Genomic DNA, 21,608 nt, shown 5'->3' with positions numbered 1-21,608 from the left:
CTGGCACCCAGTCTTGTGACATACTGGTAAGTAACTTGCTGTCTAGTACCTTCTGAGCTCTGGTGGCCTGTGGGTCTGTGTTTTTCTGAATGTGGGCTGCGTCTGTCAGGTCAGAGGAGTAGAATGCACCCTGTCCTCTGGGGCAGAGGTGCTGAGCCAGACCTGCAGCTCTTCAAGTGACCATGTGGTTCCGAACCCAAATTTTGCCCTAGAATCCTACCTATCAAGGCACCCTCAGCCTGTTGGGTATCTGCAGTCGCATTCCTTCTGGTGCTGGAGACACTCTGGAGTCACAGTTCTGGTTTCCTTCCCTACTATGCACACAGAGTTGTTGACAGTACAAATTTCACTCATTTGCCTTCCTAAGTCATGCCCCTTAAGGGTGTAACCTGCCAGCTCTCATAAACCATACCCCTTTAAGGGGGTGACTTGCCTCTATTCTGGGAGGACCCACCAGCTGCACAGCAGAACCCAGTGGTCACCTCACAGTTGCATGGAGTTGTCCTGAGTTAGGAACTAGCTGCTTGTTTCAGGTTGTGCTATCTGGGCCTGGAAGGGCAACTCCAGGAACAGAGCTGGGCCTGCTGGCACTTTCCTAAGGACAGAGTGATCCTGTTACAGCTAACCACTATGGTAGTTGCTACCAATGATACAGTTTAAATATTTAAGTGAGAATTTGAATTTTAGACCACAAGTTGATCCTACTTTGTAAGACTTAAAATTCTTTTTGAGGAGATCCATGGTGATATTAATGGCTCTATATGGGGTATTTTTTCCAGTGCATTCTACAATAAAAATGTATCAATAGTGCAAAGATTTTCCAAATAACCAATCATGTGTGTCAAACATTCAGGTTCTGGGGATGCAGTCTGGTAGAGTACTTGCCTGACAATACAAGGCCCTGGGTTAGACCTAACACTGGGGGAAACATCCCATGAACTGACATAGCCAGGAGCACTGTGTCTCTTTCCATAGCTTCCATGAAGTAAAGGATTACATCCAGAACTACTTGACCCAGTTAGAAAGCAAAGCATTCCTCACAGAAGACAAGACAGAACTGTACCTGCTTTTTATCAGCTGCCTGGAGGTATGATGGTTGTTGTGCATTTCTTTTGGGAACTGAGCCATATAGTTCATACAGTGAAAGCATTTCTGAAAAACTACAGGATGCCACTGTAGAACAATAAAGAGATACTCTGTTCTGTGTGGGGGAAAAACAAAACAAAGTCTCAGAGCTGTGTGGCCACCCTATGCAGTTCGTATATAGTCATGAGTTGCCTGATGGTGTTTCAGTACTACCTGTCCCTCAGGGGCCACTGTGAGATGATAGCACTTAGCGATGTCCAGGCTATCATTGTTCTTTAAGTGACTGATGTCTGCACAACTGAGTTCCCCAGTGATGCATTTCTTAGGCCATGGTGCATACTTGTCATGCCACTTACTACAAAAAACAAAACCTCCCAGGTCTAGAGTATGGTCCAGGATTAGCAGTGGTTATCCTCAGCTCAACACTATGGACACTTTCTATCATTCTTACATTAATTATACATTTTCCCTTGTAAGTTTGCTTATAAAAATCTTCTCACCCTTAAATAGAAAGAGATGCTAGTTTTCTATGGTTCAAAAAAAAAAAAAAAAAAAGTACACACTGCAACTTTCAATGCTCTTGCTATCCCATGACTACACAGGCTTGCTGTGGCAATTTTCAAAGGCAGGGGTTTGCTGGTGTGAACTAACGCCCTAATCTCTATGCCTTCATTCCTCAGGACTCAGTACAGCAGAAGACAAGTGCTGGCTGCAGAAATCATGAGCAGGTTCTCAGAGAGGAAGGCCATTTCCTTAGGGCATATTCCGCAGGACTGCGAGGCCAGGCGTCTGTGCGCACTGCTTCAGTGGAGTACCTGCAGGAGGTGGCCAGAGTCCGCCTGTGCCTTGACTTGGCTGCTGACTTCCTCTCAGAGCTTCAGGAAGGCTCAGGCAAGTCTCCTGTGGAGATCTTCTAATTCAGAAGTCTGGGAACTATAGAAAACCTGCTCTTAGGACAAGGCTGTCCTCATCCACCGACCCTCTCCTCTCTATTCTTTCATGATGGGATTCCAAAGAACAGGCTTAAGGCTTCTAGCTGGTTTTGTCTTCATAGCAGATGTCCATCGCTGTCCCTCACCTGCTTTCTCCAAACTCACAGAACTGGCTGAAGATAAGAGGTGTTTCCTGAAGCATGTTGAGCAGTTCTGCACACGTGTCAACAATGATTGGCACCGAGTGTACCTGGTGAGGAAACTCTCAAGCCAGTGTGGGATGGAATTTGTGCTGGACTTCTCCAGGCAGGGCCATCCATGCCAATGGGTGTTTCCCAGGGATGTCATTGCACAGCAGGTAAGGAACAGGGTCTTGGGCACGAAGCGCATGCTTCTTACAGTCCTACTTGCAGCATCCGCAGCAAGACTTGGGGTGGAGGCTCAGTGTGCTGCCCACCTGTGTTTGCCCCAATCCATATGGGAAATGGGCCTTTGCATCTGCTTCACCATGACTTTAACCATCACACATATAACACCCATGGGTATCAGGGTGTGTGTGTGTGTGTGTGTGGTTGTGGTGTATTCATTTGCAGTTATTTAGGTTTGATTTCTTACTGAGCTGGATACAGGTAAAGTAAACAAATGTTTCTGCCCTACCAGCAATTATGTCCTTTCCACCTCTGGCAGGTAGAAGAGATCAGGAAGACAGAAATCAGAGCAATGACTGGGAGAAGTGTGGCTTTTAACGCCTCACTGTAGCACCTTTCCTGGTACTCAGAACTCACTTCTGCCTGTCCTAGGATTATCTAATGGCAATAAAACTCCTTATTTTTCTTCCTTCATTATTATCATCATAATCATCACCACTGGGGCTTGGAGATGACAAATGTTATGTCACCTGGCCTCAATCGAGTCCTGTGAGTGGAGAAAGCAAGAAGCTACAAAATCAGTACAGGCTTCTAGTCCACAGAAGAGATAAATAACTCCCAAAGATAGCCCCTGTGGGCCATGTCTTGGAGGTCCTTCCAAGTCAGTCTAATACATTTGTCTGTCTAGAGTTCTTTGCAAAGTGTCTCTCATTATTCCCACTGTGATTAACCCCTATAATGCTGGAATTGCAGAAGGACCACACAAGTCAGATGGACCGATACCTCGTCCATGGTGATGAATACAAGGCTGTCCGTGATGCACTGGCCAAAGCTGTGCTTGAGTGCAAGACCCTAGACGTTGGGAATGCTCTGACGGTAAGATGGGCCTGGGCTTCTCTCTGATAGCAGGAGGCACTGCCTGGAGGCTTGCATCTCCCCTGACATACGTCAAACGATGGAGCGAGCAACTGAGTAGCCCCTAGATTGACACTGTACTAGAAATCAGACGTTCATGGCCTCCTGCATTCACAGGAAACTGGTGGCTGGAACAGGTGCAATGACACTTGAGTTAGCCAGTGTCTGTAATGGAGCCCCTGATGAGAAGCTGCTCCAGCCTCATTCAGACCTGAAGAAGGCTGGCACAGCGACAGATTCCTGTGTATGTTTATGGCTTACTCATGCTCCTGACGGATAATGATGTCAAGGGTTTTAGAAGTCTGACCTTGAAACTGCTCTAGTTCTCTTCCCATTGGAATCCCTGCCATTGTCCTGAGAAGGAGGAAATAGAAACTCTGTCTCTGCTTAGAAAATATTTCTGATAGTAGGGAAGTAGTCATCCAGAGGACAGCTGCTGGCTGTCTAGCAAGGAACCACAGATTTCCAGAGTGTGGCCAGAAGTAATGTAGTTCAGTGTAAGAACCTAAGAAGTGCCACACATCCTTTATCTTACGTGATGTCTGCCTCTGCAGGCCTGCAGAAGCTCCAAAGCCCATCAGACAGCCTACTTATTGCTGGCCTTGTACACAGAGGTGGCTGCTTTGTACCGTCCCCGCAATGGCAGCCTCCATCCAGAACCAAAGGTGAGCAGCCCATCAGAACCAAAGGACAGCAGGTCTGTGTCACAGTCTCATCTCATCAACATCACAAACACAGATGATGCTGGTAATTTTCTACCTATGATAGAGATAGAAACCTTACTAGAGGGAAGATCTATCTGAACTACTAAAGCATAAACCATGAAATTCTACTGCATTTTGTTTTTCTTCAGTGCTTGGGATACTGGTGTGCATGCTGGGTAGTGCCTACCACAGAGCATCCTTTTGAGCATGTCTGTTTTTCTGTTTTTGTTCTTTGAGACAAAGTCTTGCTGTGCATGTGTAGCCCAGACTGGCCTTAAACTCATGATACTCTTCCCTCTGCCTCTTGAGTCCTGGGATTACAGGTGTGCATTACCACACCCATGTACAATGTTAGAGCTCAGGGTGTGGTTTTCTTTGGGTTTGTTTTTTTTTTTTCAGGGTATCATACAGTCTGGACTAGTCTTTAACTTGAACTCTTGAGTCAACTATCTCTACCTTCCAAGTGCTCAGTCCAGCTCTACAATGTTATTTTGAAACATGTTAATGTCAAAACATTTTTCTCATCAGCAATTGGAGACTGTGAACAAATTCATTAAGGAAAGCAAGATCCTCTCTGCTCCTAACATCAGATGCTTTGCAAAATCGCTAGTGGATAATACTCATCCCCTGCTGCAGACCGGGTCTGCTCACAGTAGCCTGCAAGGAACGGTGACTGAAATGGCCATCCACATGGCAACCATACTCCTCTGTGGACAAAACAAAGTTTTGCAGCCCCTGAGGAACTTGGCCTTCGATCCCATCAACATGAAGGTAAGATCACTTCTGTTTTCCCTCCGTATCTTCAGGGCTCTGTCCCCGTCTGTCTGCCCAAAGCGGTGGTGAAACGTGGCCTGCCTCCCAGACTCCCAGCACTGGTTAGTCAGGCTTCTCTAGAGGAACAGAACCAATGGCATGAATACATGTTGAAAGTGGATTTGTATTTGTCAGTTAGCTCTGTGTGATACAGTCTGGGTAGCCCTACAATGGCTGTCTCACACTGGAGAGGCCAAGAACCTCATACCTGCTTAGTCCCCTAGAGGGTTCCTGGAGACTCTCTCATGTCAGGGATGGATAGCAGCAGGAGCAACAGGAAGATGAACTCAGTAGTAATGTTCAAACAACAGATGAACTTGCCAGCAGGATGGGAAGGCAAAGGAACACATAGCAAAGCCTCTCCTGGGACCTCCTTAGATATAGAAAGTAGGGTAGGTCTTCTCGCTTCAAATAACCTGATTAAGGGCATCTCTCATAGGTATGCCCAGGAGTTTATCTCTTAGCTGATTCCAGATCCAGTAATATTAACAGCCAAGATTAGTCAGCATAGGCATCCGTGGCAAATAGTTTGGAGGCTGCAAAGTCAATGCCCTCCTTGCTTTGCTCTGACTGTACTGATGTGCACTCACTTGTCGTGACCTGTCCTGCTTTGGGCTTTCAGAATGCTTTTCTTCCAACAATGCCTGAAGACATGCTGGTTCAAGCCAGGGAGTGGAAAGACATGCAAACTGGCCTCTGGTACAGTAAGTGTTGGCATCATGCTCTTCTGAGTCTAACACAGACCATGGGTTGTGCTTGGGGTCCACAGTAGCCTTTGGTAGCTTACAGGACCCATGCTCTGCTGACGCCGAGTCCTAACTCTCTTATGTCTGAGTCCAGAGAGAGCCCTTTGCAGTGCACTTGTGTGCTCTAGAACATGCATCTGAGAAAAGAGGGGACTCTGAACCACACTGAAGTTCAAAGAAAGACAAGGCTGAAGTAAAGAACTGGAAGGCAAAAAATCATGTAGCCCAAGGCTTTGTGTGGATTTTGATGTTGCTTTGAGTAAATAATCTTTTAAAAGTATTTTAAAATTTAAAATCAGATGACAACAATAAATCCAAAGAAAAGAAAGGTGGAAAATACTATCTACCATACTCCCATGAATTCACTGTTTGTGAACTGGTGATCTAATTTATCTTTGCTTTCTAACTAAGCTCAGACATTTTCAGTGAGCACATCCATCTTCCACACTTAGCATGTAGCACACACTTCCTCACAATTTACCAGACAGTGCAAATTTCTAGAGAGGTGCTGTGTCATACTTGATCAGGATCAGAGGGCAGAGTGTCGGGGGCCCAGTGGGTCATCTGGACCCTAACTAGACAATGTGTGTCCTATTCTTTTAACAGCTTGTCCCAGCGGCCATCTGTGCTTTGTAGGAGAGGTGAGTTTTGGTATTTGGGATATGGTTTGGTTAGGTGGAGGCTCAAACTGTGTGTTCCCCAGAGAACAGAGCAGAGAAGAGGTGGGTGGAGGACGAAACCTTGACCTTCTGGTAAAACACAGACTTGTTCTGAGGACCATTCAGGGTATCCAGTCAAGTGCCTGCCTTACTGAAGGCTTCTGGCCCATGGCTCCCCCATGCAGCACCACAGGCGCTCTCCGTTGTAAGGCCTGCTCCGTGCTTTTCACAACAGCTGGCAGCATGTTTGGCCTCTGCACAGTGGATACAGATTTGAGTGGCAACAGCTACCCAAAGTGGGATGAGCTGGAATGTCTCCAGACATTGCCACAGGGCCATGAGCCCCAGCGGGCTGCTGGTTGGGATAACTGCATCCTCAGACCACACAGTAGGGGCTGGTGACACTACAGAATGAGAAGGAAATCCCTGAGTTGGCTTTTGCCACCCTAGGCGCTGTGCCTGCTGAGCAGCAGGCTACCAGGCTTCAGCGACATGTCCTTCATCAAGGACGAGTTGTAGAGGGAAGGGCTGAGGCAAACACCTCACCGTTTCTGGGACTTCTCTACTTCCTTGTCCATGGAATAAGGCACAAAAGGATTCTTCCCCAGTATACCCAGGCTCTGGTGGGGAAGGTGTGTCTATGACTACTTTGGTGTGCTATGGGCCATGTGTCTGTCACACAGTACAGAGCTAGACCATCTAACTTTTTTAAAGGGGCCCTTGCAAATAATAAATGTTATAGTTGGATTTAAAAAAAATCACCATTGTATATTAAAAAAGAAATCAGGCTGAAAGTGAGTAATGGTGCTTTTCATGGTGTTAGATAGTGAAGCCCTAAGATTAGTGTACAGGTCCAAGAAAGGAATAAAGAGTTGGGTGTAAGAAAGAAAAACTGTGCTTCAAAATTTCCTATACTGTGTCAGTCAATTTAGAATTCAAACTCAGTTTTACATCTACTTTTCAAAAAAGTTTGCATTACTGTTACCATGCGTATAGTGCCCACCCTGTCCCTGTACCACTCCCAGAATTCTATGTACACGTAGGAACCATCCCTTCCTGTGGCAGTGCAGGGTTGTTCCACAGCAGCTAACTGTGCATAAAACAACACTGTGTTCACTCTAGTGTGGCAGGCCAATGGAAGAGAGCATCTGTCCGGAATGTCGTGTTCCAATCGGAGGCCGTAATCACATCCCTCGAGAGGGTTTCCATGCTATCAGGTACATAAGCTTCTTCCTTGCTAGTAGTCAGCCCTGGGCTTCATGACTGCTTCTACTCTTTTTGTCTAAACCATCACTAACTTGTGCCACAGACACTATCACCCTCCTGGATCGATGTCATGCATGGCATCAGTGCGAAAGTCCCTGTCATCAGGAAATCCTAAGGTGCTGTCACTGATCCTAAACGCAACATGGCTGGCATATTAGCACTTACCAATACAGACATGCTCTGTGGGCCCTGGGCTTACTCCTTTTACAAATGTGTTTCTATAAGCAGATGCCCCGACTTGGAAGGACAGTCAGGTACAACCACTGAGCCAGCATTTGCCCATCTTGACACACGCTACCTAACTTGAACTTGTAAACCACCGAGCTTAGTTCCCTCTCATCTTCCCAACTGCAGCAGTCTAGGGGTTTTGTTTGTTTTATTTTTTTTGTTTTTATGCATAAGATCTCATACTATATCCATGGCTGTCCTGGTACTTGCTATGTGGCCCAGGCCTGCCTCAGCCTCCTGAGTGCTAGGATTACAGGGGCACACCACCAAACTTGGTTTGTTTTTGTTTTTCAAAATGTAAGGAAAATAAATGACACATAGTAAAGCTTGCCAGATATTGCTATGCCTTGGTTTGTGTGAGGGGTAGCTTCTAAGATACCTACAACATTGTAAAATCCTTAGTAAAAGCTGCCTGCCATATAAAATGGCACAGAAATTAGATAGAATGCCACTCCTCTCCCATGTGCTCAGTCATCTAGACTGTTTACAAGGCCTGTCACAATATGAGTGCTATAAGAAAGTCTAGGTAGATAAGTCTGGCCCCACAGTTCTGATACAGTATAGCTCATTACTCCCTTAAGATTGATTGGTGGGGCCTGTCTACAGCACAGTATGTTCTGGAACTTCTGATATAGTCAAAGCTACTTATCTCTAAGCTGAATGTACTTGACATGCAATATTTTTGTAACTGAATGTACACACTGTATCTCCCACATATGATGCAAAATGTTCTAGCAGACCTTGGATCACTACTGGGAAAATGAGAAGAATGTGGAAAATACAAGCATGGGTGCAAAATGTTCCAAACTCTAGCTGCCCAGGGACGGATGCACGCCTCTTTCCTGATGCCTTCTTGGGGGTCAGCAGCAGCCATTTCATGTAGCCACTTTAAACTGAGTCTTGGGTTGTTGGCCAGCCAGAAGGGAGGTCTGAAAAGATATATAGGCAGGCATCCCCACACCAAGAAGGAGAAGTAGGAGGAAGAGGAAGAAGGAAGAGAGGATGATGATGATGATGATGACTTTTAATGTTGTTTCCTCGGAGCACGGAACCCTACCTCCAAGTCCTGAGGTTCTAAGACATCACCCTAGAGCTTGGAAGATTAGCTTCTTTCAATCTTCACCTTGTCTCTTCTCTTCCTTTCCAGAAACAATGAGGATAGAACACAAACTGGCCACGTGTTGGGGAATCCACGGTCTAGTGGTGCAGCAGAAGCATCTGACCGAGGGCAGTCCCCAGTGGTCTTTATCCTCACCCGGCTACTCACTCATTTGGCTATGCTTGTGGGAGCCACCCAGAATCCCCAGGTATTTGTAATAAGCTGCTACTCAGCGTTCTCTTGAGCTGCTAGACAAGAGCTTGCTATTATTTCCTGTCAGCCCTTATGTCTTAAGCTTGCTTGCCAGTGCCTGTGGGTTAGGAGTATGCTGCTGGTGCCTAGTCTGCCAGGTCACAGAAACCTAACCTTTTCCAACACGGCATGGAATGCGATGAAGTACTTTTCAGATTATGTAAAATCCATTTCTTCGCCGGGCTGTGGTGGCACACGCCTTTAATCCCAGCACTTGGAAGGTAGAGGCAAGTGGATTTCTGAGTTTGAGGCCAGCCTGGTCTACAGAGTGAGTTCCAGGACAGCCAGGGCTATACAGAGAAACCCTGTCTCGAAAAAACAAAAAACAAAAAAATCCATTTCTTCTTTTTATTAATATTTTTCATGGTGCTCTAGAGATAAGAGTTCTATCATGGAATGATACAGAGTCCGGTTTTCTTTTTAACTCATACCAACTAGTTTTTTGCATTATGTCACCTGTACACAAGGTGTAAGGACCCTATGATAAAGTTTATTTTCAGAGAGCAGCATGGAGAAGCTAAGGCCATCCAGGCTGCATCTCTACCATATGGATACTAGCTAAGAAAACAAGTTCAAGGTTGATGTCTCAGATAATCCCACAGCCAGCTTCTGCCTGTTCCTTCTACCACCTCTGTTGCTACATCATGCTTAGAAGCCATCCTCTGACTTGATGCTGGTGTCTTACTCTGCCTGGCCTCTCCTGGCCTCACCATCTCCACTATATATGAGATATTCTGAACGTTTTGTTTCATTACTCCCAGGCCCTGATGAGTATCATTAAGCCTCGGGTCCACGACCCACAGGGCTTCCTACGGCAGCACATCCAGAGAGACCTGGAACAGCTAACCAAGATGTTGGGCAAGAGTGCAGATGAGACCACGCATGTGGTACACCTCATCCTGAGAAGCTTGCTCAAGGAGCAGCACCAGAGTAAGCAAAGGGGGAAAGAGCTAAGCTAGGCTAAGGAATCATATCCCATGACTCCTAAGTGAGTGAAAACCACAAACTTGATGATAACCTGTAATCTAGTACTTGGGAAGCTGAGGCAGGAGTTATATGAATTCTTGGGTCATCTGGGCTTCACAGGAAAATCCTTTTTTAAATAAAAAGAGAAGGGATGGAAGAAAAAGAAGCCTGGACTCCTTCTAGCAGGCTGAAGAAATCACTCTGTTCTCAAACCACCATGCACCAAGGACCTTTTGACCTTTAGTACTTGGGAGTGTTTATACACTAGTGCAAACTCATTGTGTTGGAGACACATGCCAAGCAAGACTTACACCCAAGACTCAGTCATTAGCTTTGCTTCTGATTTTTACTAAAAATCCCATAGTTGTAAACCAGTCTCCCAGTTGGCCATGCATTGTTTCCATGCACACAGTTTCTCCTAGTTGACCATGAGCTGTTTCCGTGTACAAAATTTATTTGAAAAAAAAAAAAAAAAAAACAAGCACTGCTCATTGAGCTGACAGTTGTGTTTTAAGTATTTAAATCTACCAAGAAATGACATGCAAGATGATTTGATAAATAGCACTGAAGATGGCATTAGTTTTTTTTAAAAAAAAGATTTATTAATTTATCTTACGTATATGTGTGCCCTGTCTTCATGCACACCAGAAGAGAGACTCAGATCCCATTACAAGCCACCCTGTAGTTGCTGGAAATTAAACTCAGGACCTCTGGCTACTACTCTTCCAGTGTTCTGAACCACTGAACCATCCTCCAGGCCATGAAGATGGCATTGTTAAGAATGGCTTTTTCTTAACTGGAAAACAAACAAATAACCCCCCCCCCCCAAAAAAAAACCAAAAAAACCTTTTTGATTTTGGTGGTGTTGGGGATTAATGCATGGGGCCTTATACATGATAGGCAAACATTTCTGTTCAGCTACGCCAAAGAAAGTCCTGCAATGATCTTTTAAAGCCATCCATGGGAAAACAATGGTATCCTGTGTATTTTATTAAAGTGCACACCTGCCTCAGTGCGTGTGTGGAGGTTGGAGGACAACTTTTAGGAGTTGGCTCTCTCCTTCCACCTAGTTGAGAGAAGTCTCTCTTGTTGCTGCTATTGCTCTGCATATTCAGGAGAGCTGGCCTGTGAGCTCCAGGCAATTCTCCTATCATTGCTTCCCATCTTGCAGTGCAGACATTAGAGATGAAAGCCACTACAGCAGGTGTTTGTGGGTTCTGGGGATAGAGGTTGGGTTTTCAGGCTTGCATAGCCAGTGCTCTTACCTATCACCCCAACCTCTAAAAATAATAACAAGAAAGGGGCCACCTGCAACAGAACCCGCTCTTCCAGGGCCTTCCTCCCCAGTCTGCATTACAGGAACTGGCTATTTAGTAAAACCTCATTTCACCAAAAGCCTGTTGTTTTGGTGAGATTTCACACAAATGAGGGTGCTCTAGAAGGCTGCCACTAGCTTAGCCTAGCTTAGCTTCTACACCACCTTCATAGGTGTTGGTCTGTCGGTAGCAGCTGGAATGGCTGATGGTAGCACTGGGCACCTCTCTTCTGTGCTTCTGGGCTTGAGATTTTAAGTTCTGTTCTTAGTAGTTTTGTTCTGAATGGCTTGGTGATGACAGCAGTGGAGTCAGAGGAATTGTCTGAAGTTAAGGAATCATCACAAAGGCAGGAGCAGCAGATGAGTGCATCAGGGGCTGTCAGCATCCTCAGGGTACTTAGGAAGGTACTTCCTCCATATTGAACTCTCTTGGCACTTATCTGGTACTTACTGTATGCAGGGTGCCATGGCTCTTATTCTAGGGCAACCCACACATTCTTATTTTATTTGTAGGGGAATTAAATTTTAATGCAGAATGGTCAACCAAAGAATACAGAAACAACTGGGAAAAGCATTTTGAAATCCTTCTTCTACATGAACTAAAGGTAAGCTGTGACAGTTGCTTAGAACTTCTGTCTAGGATAGGAGTAAGGGTCTCTCATTCGTCTAATGAGTGATCTTTATCCTTCATCCCTGGGGAGGGACTGTAGGATACTCCCCTGAGCCTCAGGTTTCACTGCCCTCAACCCACAGCTTGCTTGTCATCACTCTAGAGAGCTGGATGTGAGAGTATGAAGCAGGTATACTGCCCTACAGAGAGACCCACTAGGATGCACAGTAGTCACAGATGAAATACTCTTCTGTCAGAGAAGAACATTGCCGAGAGGAACAAAGCATACCAGAAATAAAGTAGGGAGATAGAAGGAAAGCAAGAAGTGTGCCATCTTGGTCCTGTATTCCCTGTATTCAGGGAGGCCAAACCCTACAAGGAAGTGTTAGGTTATAACAGAAAACAGCAGTGGGACAGTCAAAGGTTGGAGGGTAGCCACAGCCTGTGTGCAGCAATGTCTCAATTCTAGAATTCTGTTTCATTCTCTTCATCCAGCATCTTGACAAAACCTTGCCAGCTGCAAATGCTCTTATCAGCCAAGATGAGCGCATCAGCACCAACCCTGTGACCAAAATCATATATGGGGACCCAGCGACCTTCCTGCCCCACTTGCCACCAAAAAGTACAGTTCATTGCTCGAAGATCTGGAGCTGCAGGAAGAAGATCACAGTGGAGTACCTGCAGCACATTGTGGAACAGAAAAACGGCAAAGAAACTCTGCCTGTCCTCTGGCACTTCCTTCAGAAGGTACCAGTGACTTCACAAAGAACCAGGGAGTCCTGAACCTGTGCTCAGAACAGTGACTCCTGGGGCCAAAGCTCTGAGCAGCTGCCAGTGCTGCAGCTCTAAGAGAATATTGGTAGCAGAAAACTTGAGGAGGCCTCTGCAGTCTCAGGCCCTCTGAAGTGTAGTCACAGGTAAAATAACACATGGGTTGGTCAGTAGTCATCTGAAGAGAATTGAGGTCCAGGAGGCCAGCTGGCCACTCAGCAACAACAAAAAGGGTACAGGTCGTCTGCAGTGTCTGCAGTGATGGTAAACATTATTCAAAATGTGAAAACTTTCAATGTTTAAATCATCTAGGCATGACTGAAGCTGGGAATGTGAGCTTGAAGTAGGTTGGGAAGCTCTGCGATGCAGCAATCCTGTCAGACCCAGGAACTCAGTTTCTATTATCTACTGGAGCCCTGGTCACAGTGATCTTTCTTGTTACCCTGTGCACCAATGTTGGGTGTCCACAAAATAACTGCCTTATGTCAGTGCTGGGACTTCTCTCAGGGTGGTTTTCTTTGGCTGAGGAAGCTTGGCTCTGAGGCTTTGGAACAATAACCACTGATGTCTGTTTGCTTCCAATAGCTTCTCAAACACTCAGTCAGTCACACAAGCACAGAAGATCACTTCTTTATCTTTATTTTTTATAATTATACACATTAATGGGGTTCATTGTGACATTTCTTACACATGCACAGAGAATGTGCTGATGAAGCCCAACCTTCCTTTCTACCTCTTCCCTCCATCTGTCGCTCAACAGATGAGCTGAGAAACTGTTACAATGATCAAATCACCATCTTTCTGTCCACATGGCACACACTGAGGCAGTCACTGGAGAACAGTGGTTACTATCCCACCTCTAAGTCAACTTCTTTTAGCTCATACATATGAGTGTGCTGTACTTATCTTCCTGTATGTGACTTATTTCACTCACTTAAAGTGAGTGACCTCTTGGGGCTGATGACTCAGTGGTTAAGAGCACTAGCTGCTCTTCCAGAGGTCCTGAGTTCAATTCTCAGCAACCACATTGTGGCTCACAACCTATGATGTGACCTGATGTCCTCTGCTGGAATGCAGACAAGCATACAAGCATGCACAGAGCACTTCTATATACATAGGATAAATATTTCCAATAGATAAGTAACCTCTGACCCAACTATAGCCATTTCCCTTAGGACGGCAGGAGTTTGTTCATGTTAAGCTCAGTGGTTGAATGTCTTCCTTTGTGATATACAGCACACACACTCTGCCTAGTCATCGCTGATGGGCATCTAGATTGAAACTCTTGGCTGTTGTCACTGAAGTCACAGAAAGCATGGGCGTGCACATGTGTCTTTGGTCTACTGACCTCGTTTCCTTTGAATGTATAACCAGAATAAAGGCTAGACTGTTTGGTAATTAACATTTAATTTTCTGGGGAACCTCCCTATTCTGCCATAATAGCTGTTCTAATTTATATTCAACTAGCAATGTTATTCCTTTTTCTCCATCCTGTCCAGCATTTGACACTGGCTGGTTTTTTCCACTGGCCTTCTGCCTGGGGTGAGATAGTATTTCAGTATATCACTGATTGGTCTTTCCCTGATAACTAATGATACTGGACATGTCTTTATATACTTGTTGGTCATCTATATTTCTTGAGTTTGCCCACTGTTAATGGGATTTGTTTGGCTATTATTAAGTTTTTGAGTTTTTTACATACTCTGGACAAGAGCCTTTTTGGGGCAAATGGCAAGTCTTTACTTCTATTCTATAATTCTCTTTTGCCCCTGCTGACTTTGTTGAACAGAAGGTTTTCAGTCATTTGTCACCTCACTTGTCAGTTGGTGCTTTTGGATTCCTGTCCAGAAATGACTCTTCACTCCAGAACCTTTCCCATTTTTGTTTTTGTTTTTGTTTTTGTTTTTTTTTTCTGGCAGTTTTGGGTCTTACATGTAGCTATTTGATCCATCCTGGGTTGATTTTTGTACTGGATGAGACAGGATTTAATCCTCAAGGCAGCTCTCCCCATTGGATTTTGGCACACAGGTGTGGCTCCGGGTACCAGGGCAGAGTGTAGAACAGTGTAAGACTGTAAGCCATTTGTGGGTACTTACAGAAAGAATGAGGTAGCTCATTACCTGTTTCTAGATTCTATGGTATGTCACCATATAAAATAAAACACTGAGCAGATTAAATCAGCAGTATCAATCCCCCAGGCACCCACAAAATATACATGTCAGCTAGCATTTCTTAGGTAAATAGAGGCATCATTACTAAACCATCTTCCTTTCTGCAGGAAGCAGAACTAAGGCTGGTGAAATTCTTGCCTGAAATCTTGGCCCTGCAAAGAGACCTAGTCAAACAGTTCCAGAATGTCTCGAACGTTGAATACAGTTCCATCAGAGGCTTTATTCACAGTCACCATTCAGGTATGACTCTACCCAAGCTCTAAAAAGAATTCATGACCATTTGTGTTTAACAGATAAAGGGATGAAGGCTCAATAGCAGGTCACTGGGCCCTAAGTGTTCAGCACAAGATGACGAGACCCTAATTCCAGCTAGCCAAACTGCAGCAGGAAAGCACAGAGTTGCTGTGGGTCAGAACTTGGCTGTATTGTTGTCACAGTTCTGAAATGCTCTGCTCAACAGATGGGCTGAGAAAGCTGTTACATGATCAAATCACCATCTTTCTGTCCACATGGAATGCACTGAGGCGGTCGCTGGAGACCAACGGTAAGTGTCCTCCTCCCTCCAGCAGTGTAACAACAGGATGTGCTGTGCACACACTGCTCTGAAGCTCAGTGTTGCCCGTCACACCCAGCACCATGCAAGCTCTCTAGGTGTCTTCAGATGGAGGCTGTCTTCGTCAGGATTACTGTTACTGTGATGAGACATCATAGCCAAAAGCATGTTGGGGAGGAAAAGGTTTATGTAACTTATTTCTTCTTCTGCACTGGTATCATCAAAGGAGATTAGGACAGGAACTCAAAGTGAGAACCTGGAGGCAGGAGCTGATGCACAGGCCATGAGGATGGGGGTGTGGGGTGTGGGGTGTGGGGTGTTACTGCTTCCTAGCTTGTTCCCCATGGCCTGTTCTTATAGAGCCAGGACTACCAGCACAGGGAATGCCCCACCCACAATGGCTTGTCCCTCCCCTATAAGTCACTAATTCAGAAAATGCCCCATAGGCTTGCCTACAGCCAGCTCTAATGAAGGTATTTTCTTACTTAAGGCTGCCTCTTCTCTGATAACTGTAGCTTGTGTCAAGCTGACATAAGACCAGCCAGCACAGAGGGTCTGGGAGAAGTATAGTGGCCTAAGAGCCTTTGTCTTCTTGCATCCAAAAACTGGGCTTCAAGAAGGAGTTGGGATCATTGAACACTTGTCAGCATTGAACACTTGTCTAGTTAAAGACCTTAGCCAGGCAGTGGTGGCGCACGCCTTTAATCCCAGCACTTGGGAGGCAGAGGCAGGCAGATTTCTGAGTTCGAGGCCAGCCTGGTCTACAGAGTGAGTTCCAGGACAGCCAGAGCTATACAGAGAAACCCTGTCTTGGGGGGGTGGGGTGGGGAGACAAGACCTTAACTAGGCTCCCTGCTCTGTGTTAGATGGGATGACCGTGTCTGCATGTCTCTTCTTCCCCTCACCTTGATGCTGTGGCTAAGACTGCGCGGTGCGGCTTACCTGTCTGCTAAGGAATGACCTTGTCATTTCTAGGTGAGATCAAGCTACCGAAAGATTACTGCCGTTCTGACTTGGATCTGGATGCAGACTTTGAGGTCATCCTCCCACAGCGACGGGGCCTCGGCCTCTGTGGAACTGCTTTAGTCAGCTACTTGATTAGCCTACACAATAAAATGGTCTACACAGTACAAAAGTTCTCCAGTGAAGACAACAGGTGGGTGTACAAGCCAACAGAGCACGGTGTTTGCCCGTCACTAGGCTCCTGAGCCTCTGCCATCTTCTGCTCTTTCCATGGCAGAGCCTCCCCGGCCATTCTCTCCAGAGTGGCCCACAGACCTGCAGCGCTCACCTGTTCAGCCCACACAAGCTGGAACAGGAGTGTCCCTATGTGTCTGCTCTCCACATCCAGCATATGTCTTGTCCCTCAGCTATTCTGTAGATTCCTCTGAGGTTACTGACCTGCATGTCATCAGCTATGAGGTGGAGCGGGACCTGACTCCACTGATCCTCTCCAACTGCCAGTACCAAGTGCAGCAAGGTGGGGAAACCTCACAAGAGTTTGATCTAGAGAAGATCCAGCAGCAGATCAGCAGCCGCTTCCTGCAGGGCAAGCCCAGGCTGACCCTCAAGGTAAGCTGAGTCTGCCACTAGCTAATGTGCTTGGTTATGTCAAAAGTAAGGTGCCATTCGGGTGTTCTGGGGGACACCAGAGTACACTGCATCACCCACAGTCTCATCTGTGTCATCTACTTCCCACTCAAAAGCATACATGGCCACAATTTCATCAGCCTCCTATCTGTGGTTATCTTAAGCCCTTTGGTACAACCTTCTGCACCTCAGTCCCCAAGAGACATTCTCCCATCTCTAGGGGACTTAGAATTTGTTTTTTCTGCCATTGTTAATGGCACCACCAAGGAACTCTGCCATTGTTGCCCTGTTCCTCAGTACTCTATGCCCAGGGACCAGTGTGTCGTCTCTGTGTCCTCACCTTTAACTGCCATGGCATACCTGTCTTTTAGCCATCTGACACGGTGCTCCCTGGGCCCTCTATGCTGGCCGCCCTGCATGGCATCCCACTGCCTCCCTTCCCTTGGCACAGAGGCCTGTGGCTGCAGCTCAGGCGTCCAGTTACCTTAACTCAGTTGTCTGCCCTCACACGTAGGGTTTCTGCCACATTCTGTTCTTCATCTGGACTGCTGGGGAGCCTTCCAGTCCAGTCAAACGCATTACGTGTAGGTTTATTTATTTCCATAGACATCCATAAGTTTATCATATAGCTTATAGCTATGTTGTGACTTGGAGCCCAGGGCTATCTCTGATTCACTTTGACAGCCCTGCTGTCTCGTAAAGTGACTCCCTTGGTGAATGAACTATCCTCTTACACCTGCTCCTCCTGGTGCCCCTTGCACACTCAGTGTGCTGCAGTATTCTATACAAGATCTCTGAAGCCACTGTAGTAAGGCTTTATTGTTGTGTCACTGTTTCCAAAGATGGCATCTTCAGCATAGACATCCTGGGGCAACACTGTGGGCTTTACCAGGAATGCCTTGAGTAGCTGTGTGCTGCTCATGAGTCACTGAGGAAAGATGTGTTTGCCATCTAGTGAAAATACCCACTGTGGATTTCATCTCTAAAACTCTTTCTCCCACTTTAGGGACTACCCACCCTGGTATTCAGACGGGACTGGAACTATGAGCATCTCTTCATGGACATCAAGAACAAAATGGCACAGGTGCTCTTGATAGCCCTTGTCTCCTGCTGGGAGGTTCCATCTACTAAAGATAGCTCCAGATGCATTACACCTACTGTGAGCACTAGGGTCTCAGTGTCTTCATAAGAACCCTGAGACTCCTGTGAGTCCAGTGCTTTCCACAAAAGAAAGCAGGCTAGCGGATCACCAAATTTTTTATCTGAGTCTAAACACACTGACATCCTTTGAGGCTGGTTTCTTGGTAATATATCACAGTTTTGTGTGCTGAGGCTAAACAGCCAAAGAACTTAGTGTGTCCTTAATGTGCTCTTTCCTAGCAATTCTGAGAGGAAGCTGAATGGCTGTGTCTCCTCATAGTGTTGTTTTGAGGTTCTATGAGTTTGTGTCTGGAGTGCTGCCTGCACTTAGTGTGTACCAAGCATCAGGCTAGTGCTTTCTGGAGATCCTGTCCCAGCTCTAGCTTCAGCAGTGACAAAGCTAACCTCTTCTCAGTTGGTGAGAAACAAGCCCAACCATAACCCCAACCTTACATTTTGTTCCCCAGAACCCACTCCCTAACTCAGCCATCAGTGCCATCAGTGGACAGCTACAGTCCTATAGTGATGCCTGTGAAGCCCTATCTATCATAGAAGTCACTCTGGGTTTCCTGAGCACAGCTGGTGGGGATCCTGGGATGAACTTGAATGTGTACATCCAAGAAGTCCTACAGATGTGTGATCAGACTGCTCAAGTCTTAAAGGTAAGCACTAGTGCCAAGCCTGGTGGTATACCAGTACTCTCAGTACTCAGGGGGAAGAGGCAGGGAGATTGCAACTCCCAGGCCAGCCTGGGCTACACAGTAAGTTCCATGCCATACTAGGCTTCTGAGTAAGACCATGTCTCAGAAGAAGGAGGGAAGTCCTGTTGGAAAGTGTTGCACGGGAAATCATCATGGCCCTTGCCAAACGCTCCTGCTTCCTGGCCGATTCCACCATGATTCCACCATGCGTCAGTGTATGCTTGCTTCCTAACCGATTCCACCATGATTCCACCATGATTCCACCATGCGTCAGTGTATGCTTGCTTCCTAACCGATTCCACCATGATTCCACCATGATTCCACCATGCGTCAGTGTAGAACTCCCAAAGTGGGAAGAGTCAACAACAGTCCTCACACAGTCAGTCTGCCCTGTACACAGTATATTGGATCCGTAGAATGACACATGCTATAATGTCATTTAGGCAGGGCCCACCATCTGTGAGCACTGCAGATCTGTAAAATGTGTGATGTCATGAGGAGACTGGCACAGGTCAGTTGAACTTGTAGATAAGTGTCTCACGACAAGGGAAATAGAATGAGCTCAAGACAGAAATGGGGGACTGTGCCTATGATGTGACACTTAGATTCTGTAATGCACATGGGTGACCCTGTTCCTCTTTCAGGCCTTAAATAGATGTCAGCTGAGACACATCATTGCCCTCTGGCAGTTCCTATCTGCACATAAGTCGGAACAGCGGCTGCGACTGAAGAAAGTGAGTCTCACCTCTGCTTTCCACTGTGGAGGCGGCAGCAGCACTCTACCCAGGTCTTAACGTATCACTTGTCCATCCTTCATTTCAGGAGCTATTTCAGGAGATTGATGTGAAATACAAAAAGGACCTCAGTCCAGAGCACACAAGACTCCTCAGCACATTCCTGAATGAGGCAGGCCTAGACACCTTCCTCCTGGAGCTCCATGAGATGATTGTGCTGAAACTCAAGGGCACCCAGGCCGAGAGCAGCTTCAACCCCAATTGGAGGTATGGCCTTGGACAGCTGCTGGCAGCCCAATTGAAGCTATGTCCTGTTGCTGGTGGCTTCCCCTAGGCTTGAAGATAGTCCTGCCTTATCCAAGGATAGACCCTTTTTCTGTTAACTTTCCATGCGATTGGTACTTTGTAGATTTGGTTTGCTTTGGTTTTCAGTTTTTCAAGACAGAATTTCTCTGTGTAAATCTGGCTGTCCTGGAACTCACTCTGTAGATCAGGCTAGCCTCAAACCCAGAGATCTGCCTCTGCCCCTCTGCCCCCTTCTGCCTCTCTGCCCCCCCTCTGCCCCCCTGCCCCCCTGCTCCCCTGCCCCTCTGCCCCTCTGCCCCCCTGCCCCCTTCTGCCTCTCTGCCTCTGCCAGGATTAAAGGTGTGCATCACCACAGCAGGCTTCTTTGGTTTGAGTTTTCTATTTGATTTTAATCCTTTATGACTAAAGGAAAAAAAGTCAGAGGATAGGGAAATGGCCCAGTTGGTAAGAGTGGGTTTTGTACAAGTGTAGGGACTTGTGTTTAGATCCCAGGCACCCACATCAAAACCCGAGTGTGGCTCCATATGCCTGTAACCTCAGCACTGGGTGTATATGGTGGGGACAACAGGGAGATACTAGGAAATCACTGGCCAGCTGACAAAAACAAAAGCAAGTTCCAGGGTCCAGTAAGAACCTATCTCAAAGAAATAAGATGCAAGGTGCTAGAGTAAGACATAAGATATCACCCTTAGGCCTCTGGACACACATGGACAAAGATGTGCACATATGTAACATACCACACACACAAAAAGGCAAGCAATCAGGAAGGAAGACTGAGGATGTACCTCACTGGTAGAGTGTATGTATGCCTCACACACACAGAGCCCTGGGTTCATTCCTCAGTTCTACATAAATGGGGCATGGTGACACACACCTATAATTCCCGCACTAGGAGTTTAGGACTCAGGTCATCATCAGCTACACAGCAAGTGTGAGGCCAATCTCTGGGCTACCTGAAAACAACAGAACTCATATTCTCATAACAAGTAGACTTATGTAAATAAATGTTCACTTTCAAGTTGATAGCAAAAGCCACATGAGTGTGTAAAGGCACACCGTTAGCCATCTCCTCCAAGTATGTCAGTCTAGAGGTCCAACACCAGCATGTCCTTTGTCTCTCTACATCCCTACTCTGGAGGCATGGAATGGCTGGGCACATTTTACACTCATCAGCTGTTTGTGTATGATGCACTGGATTGCCTCTTGATAGTTTTTATTTATTTGGGTAAGGGCTGCTTATCTTCTTTTTAATTTTTATTATATGTATTTGTGTGTTCTTCCTGCATATAAGTCTGTCAACACTTTAATGGCTGATTCCCAGGGGAGGTCAGAAAAAGGATCTCATTCCCTGGAACTAGAGCTATAGAGATGGTGTGAGTCACCAGGCAGGTGCGGAGAATCGTTCCCAGGCTCTATGAAGAGTAGCCAGTGCTTGTAACTCCCAAGACATCTCTCCAGCCCTGGCTATTTATCTCTTAATGGTTTGAAAAGCTCTTTGTATAGAAAGAAACTAACTTTTCTCTATATTACAAGTGTTCTCAAGCTTTCAGTTTTATGAAGTAAAATCTGATAATTTTTCTTATAAAGTGTCTACAGGGAAAAATACAAGCAACAGTCTGCTTGTCTGGTTTATAGAACAGCCCTCTGAAGCCAGGTGGTGGTAGTGCACACCTTTAATCCCAG

General features: G+C 46.1%; 1 protein-coding gene and 2 long non-coding RNA genes across 9 annotated transcripts in view; 1 reads left to right on the top strand and 2 right to left on the bottom strand.

The window, feature by feature from the left end:
- The window catches only part of LOC143442584 (uncharacterized), an 82,071-nt gene that overhangs the window by 54,192 nt on the left and 6,271 nt on the right, over nucleotides 1-21,608 (bottom strand). The window lies entirely within an intron of this gene.
- The window catches only part of Rnf213 (ring finger protein 213), a 106,763-nt gene that overhangs the window by 82,969 nt on the left and 2,186 nt on the right, over nucleotides 1-21,608 (top strand). For 4 of the 6 annotated variants that reach the window (XM_076935355.1, XM_076935353.1, XM_076935357.1 and 1 more), the window contains 21 exons: nucleotides 976-1,087; nucleotides 1,767-1,977; nucleotides 2,144-2,376; nucleotides 3,140-3,262; nucleotides 3,856-3,966; nucleotides 4,534-4,776; nucleotides 5,441-5,522; nucleotides 6,171-6,205; nucleotides 7,346-7,440; nucleotides 8,865-9,024; nucleotides 9,830-9,998; nucleotides 11,863-11,954; nucleotides 12,455-12,706; nucleotides 15,009-15,141; nucleotides 15,362-15,445; nucleotides 16,430-16,610; nucleotides 16,825-17,026; nucleotides 18,051-18,128; nucleotides 18,652-18,846; nucleotides 19,530-19,619; nucleotides 19,708-19,886. In XM_076935355.1, coding sequence (XP_076791470.1) covers nucleotides 976-1,087; nucleotides 1,767-1,977; nucleotides 2,144-2,376; nucleotides 3,140-3,262; nucleotides 3,856-3,966; nucleotides 4,534-4,776; nucleotides 5,441-5,522; nucleotides 6,171-6,205; nucleotides 7,346-7,440; nucleotides 8,865-9,024; nucleotides 9,830-9,998; nucleotides 11,863-11,954; nucleotides 12,455-12,706; nucleotides 15,009-15,141; nucleotides 15,362-15,445; nucleotides 16,430-16,610; nucleotides 16,825-17,026; nucleotides 18,051-18,128; nucleotides 18,652-18,846; nucleotides 19,530-19,619; nucleotides 19,708-19,886 — 3,060 coding nt within the window. The remainder of the gene's footprint in view (nucleotides 1-975; nucleotides 1,088-1,766; nucleotides 1,978-2,143; nucleotides 2,377-3,139; nucleotides 3,263-3,855; nucleotides 3,967-4,533; nucleotides 4,777-5,440; nucleotides 5,523-6,170; nucleotides 6,206-7,345; nucleotides 7,441-8,864; nucleotides 9,025-9,829; nucleotides 9,999-11,862; nucleotides 11,955-12,454; nucleotides 12,707-15,008; nucleotides 15,142-15,361; nucleotides 15,446-16,429; nucleotides 16,611-16,824; nucleotides 17,027-18,050; nucleotides 18,129-18,651; nucleotides 18,847-19,529; nucleotides 19,620-19,707; nucleotides 19,887-21,608) is intronic. The other 2 variants (XM_076935356.1, XM_076935358.1) reach the window with 1 other exon arrangement.
- Nucleotides 15,102-16,510, bottom strand: LOC143442585 (uncharacterized). Its single transcript, XR_013110858.1, has 2 exons — nucleotides 16,397-16,510; nucleotides 15,102-15,593 (listed from the first exon to the last, which is right to left on the bottom strand). It is a non-coding gene; the product is annotated as an uncharacterized LOC143442585 (long non-coding RNA).

Source organism: Arvicanthis niloticus, chromosome 6 (genome assembly GCF_011762505.2).
Source record: "Arvicanthis niloticus isolate mArvNil1 chromosome 6, mArvNil1.pat.X, whole genome shotgun sequence".
NCBI lineage: Eukaryota > Metazoa > Chordata > Mammalia > Rodentia > Muridae > Arvicanthis > Arvicanthis niloticus.
The sequence above is the reverse complement of the archived record's forward strand: the minus strand, read 5'-3'. Positions and strand labels throughout refer to the sequence as shown.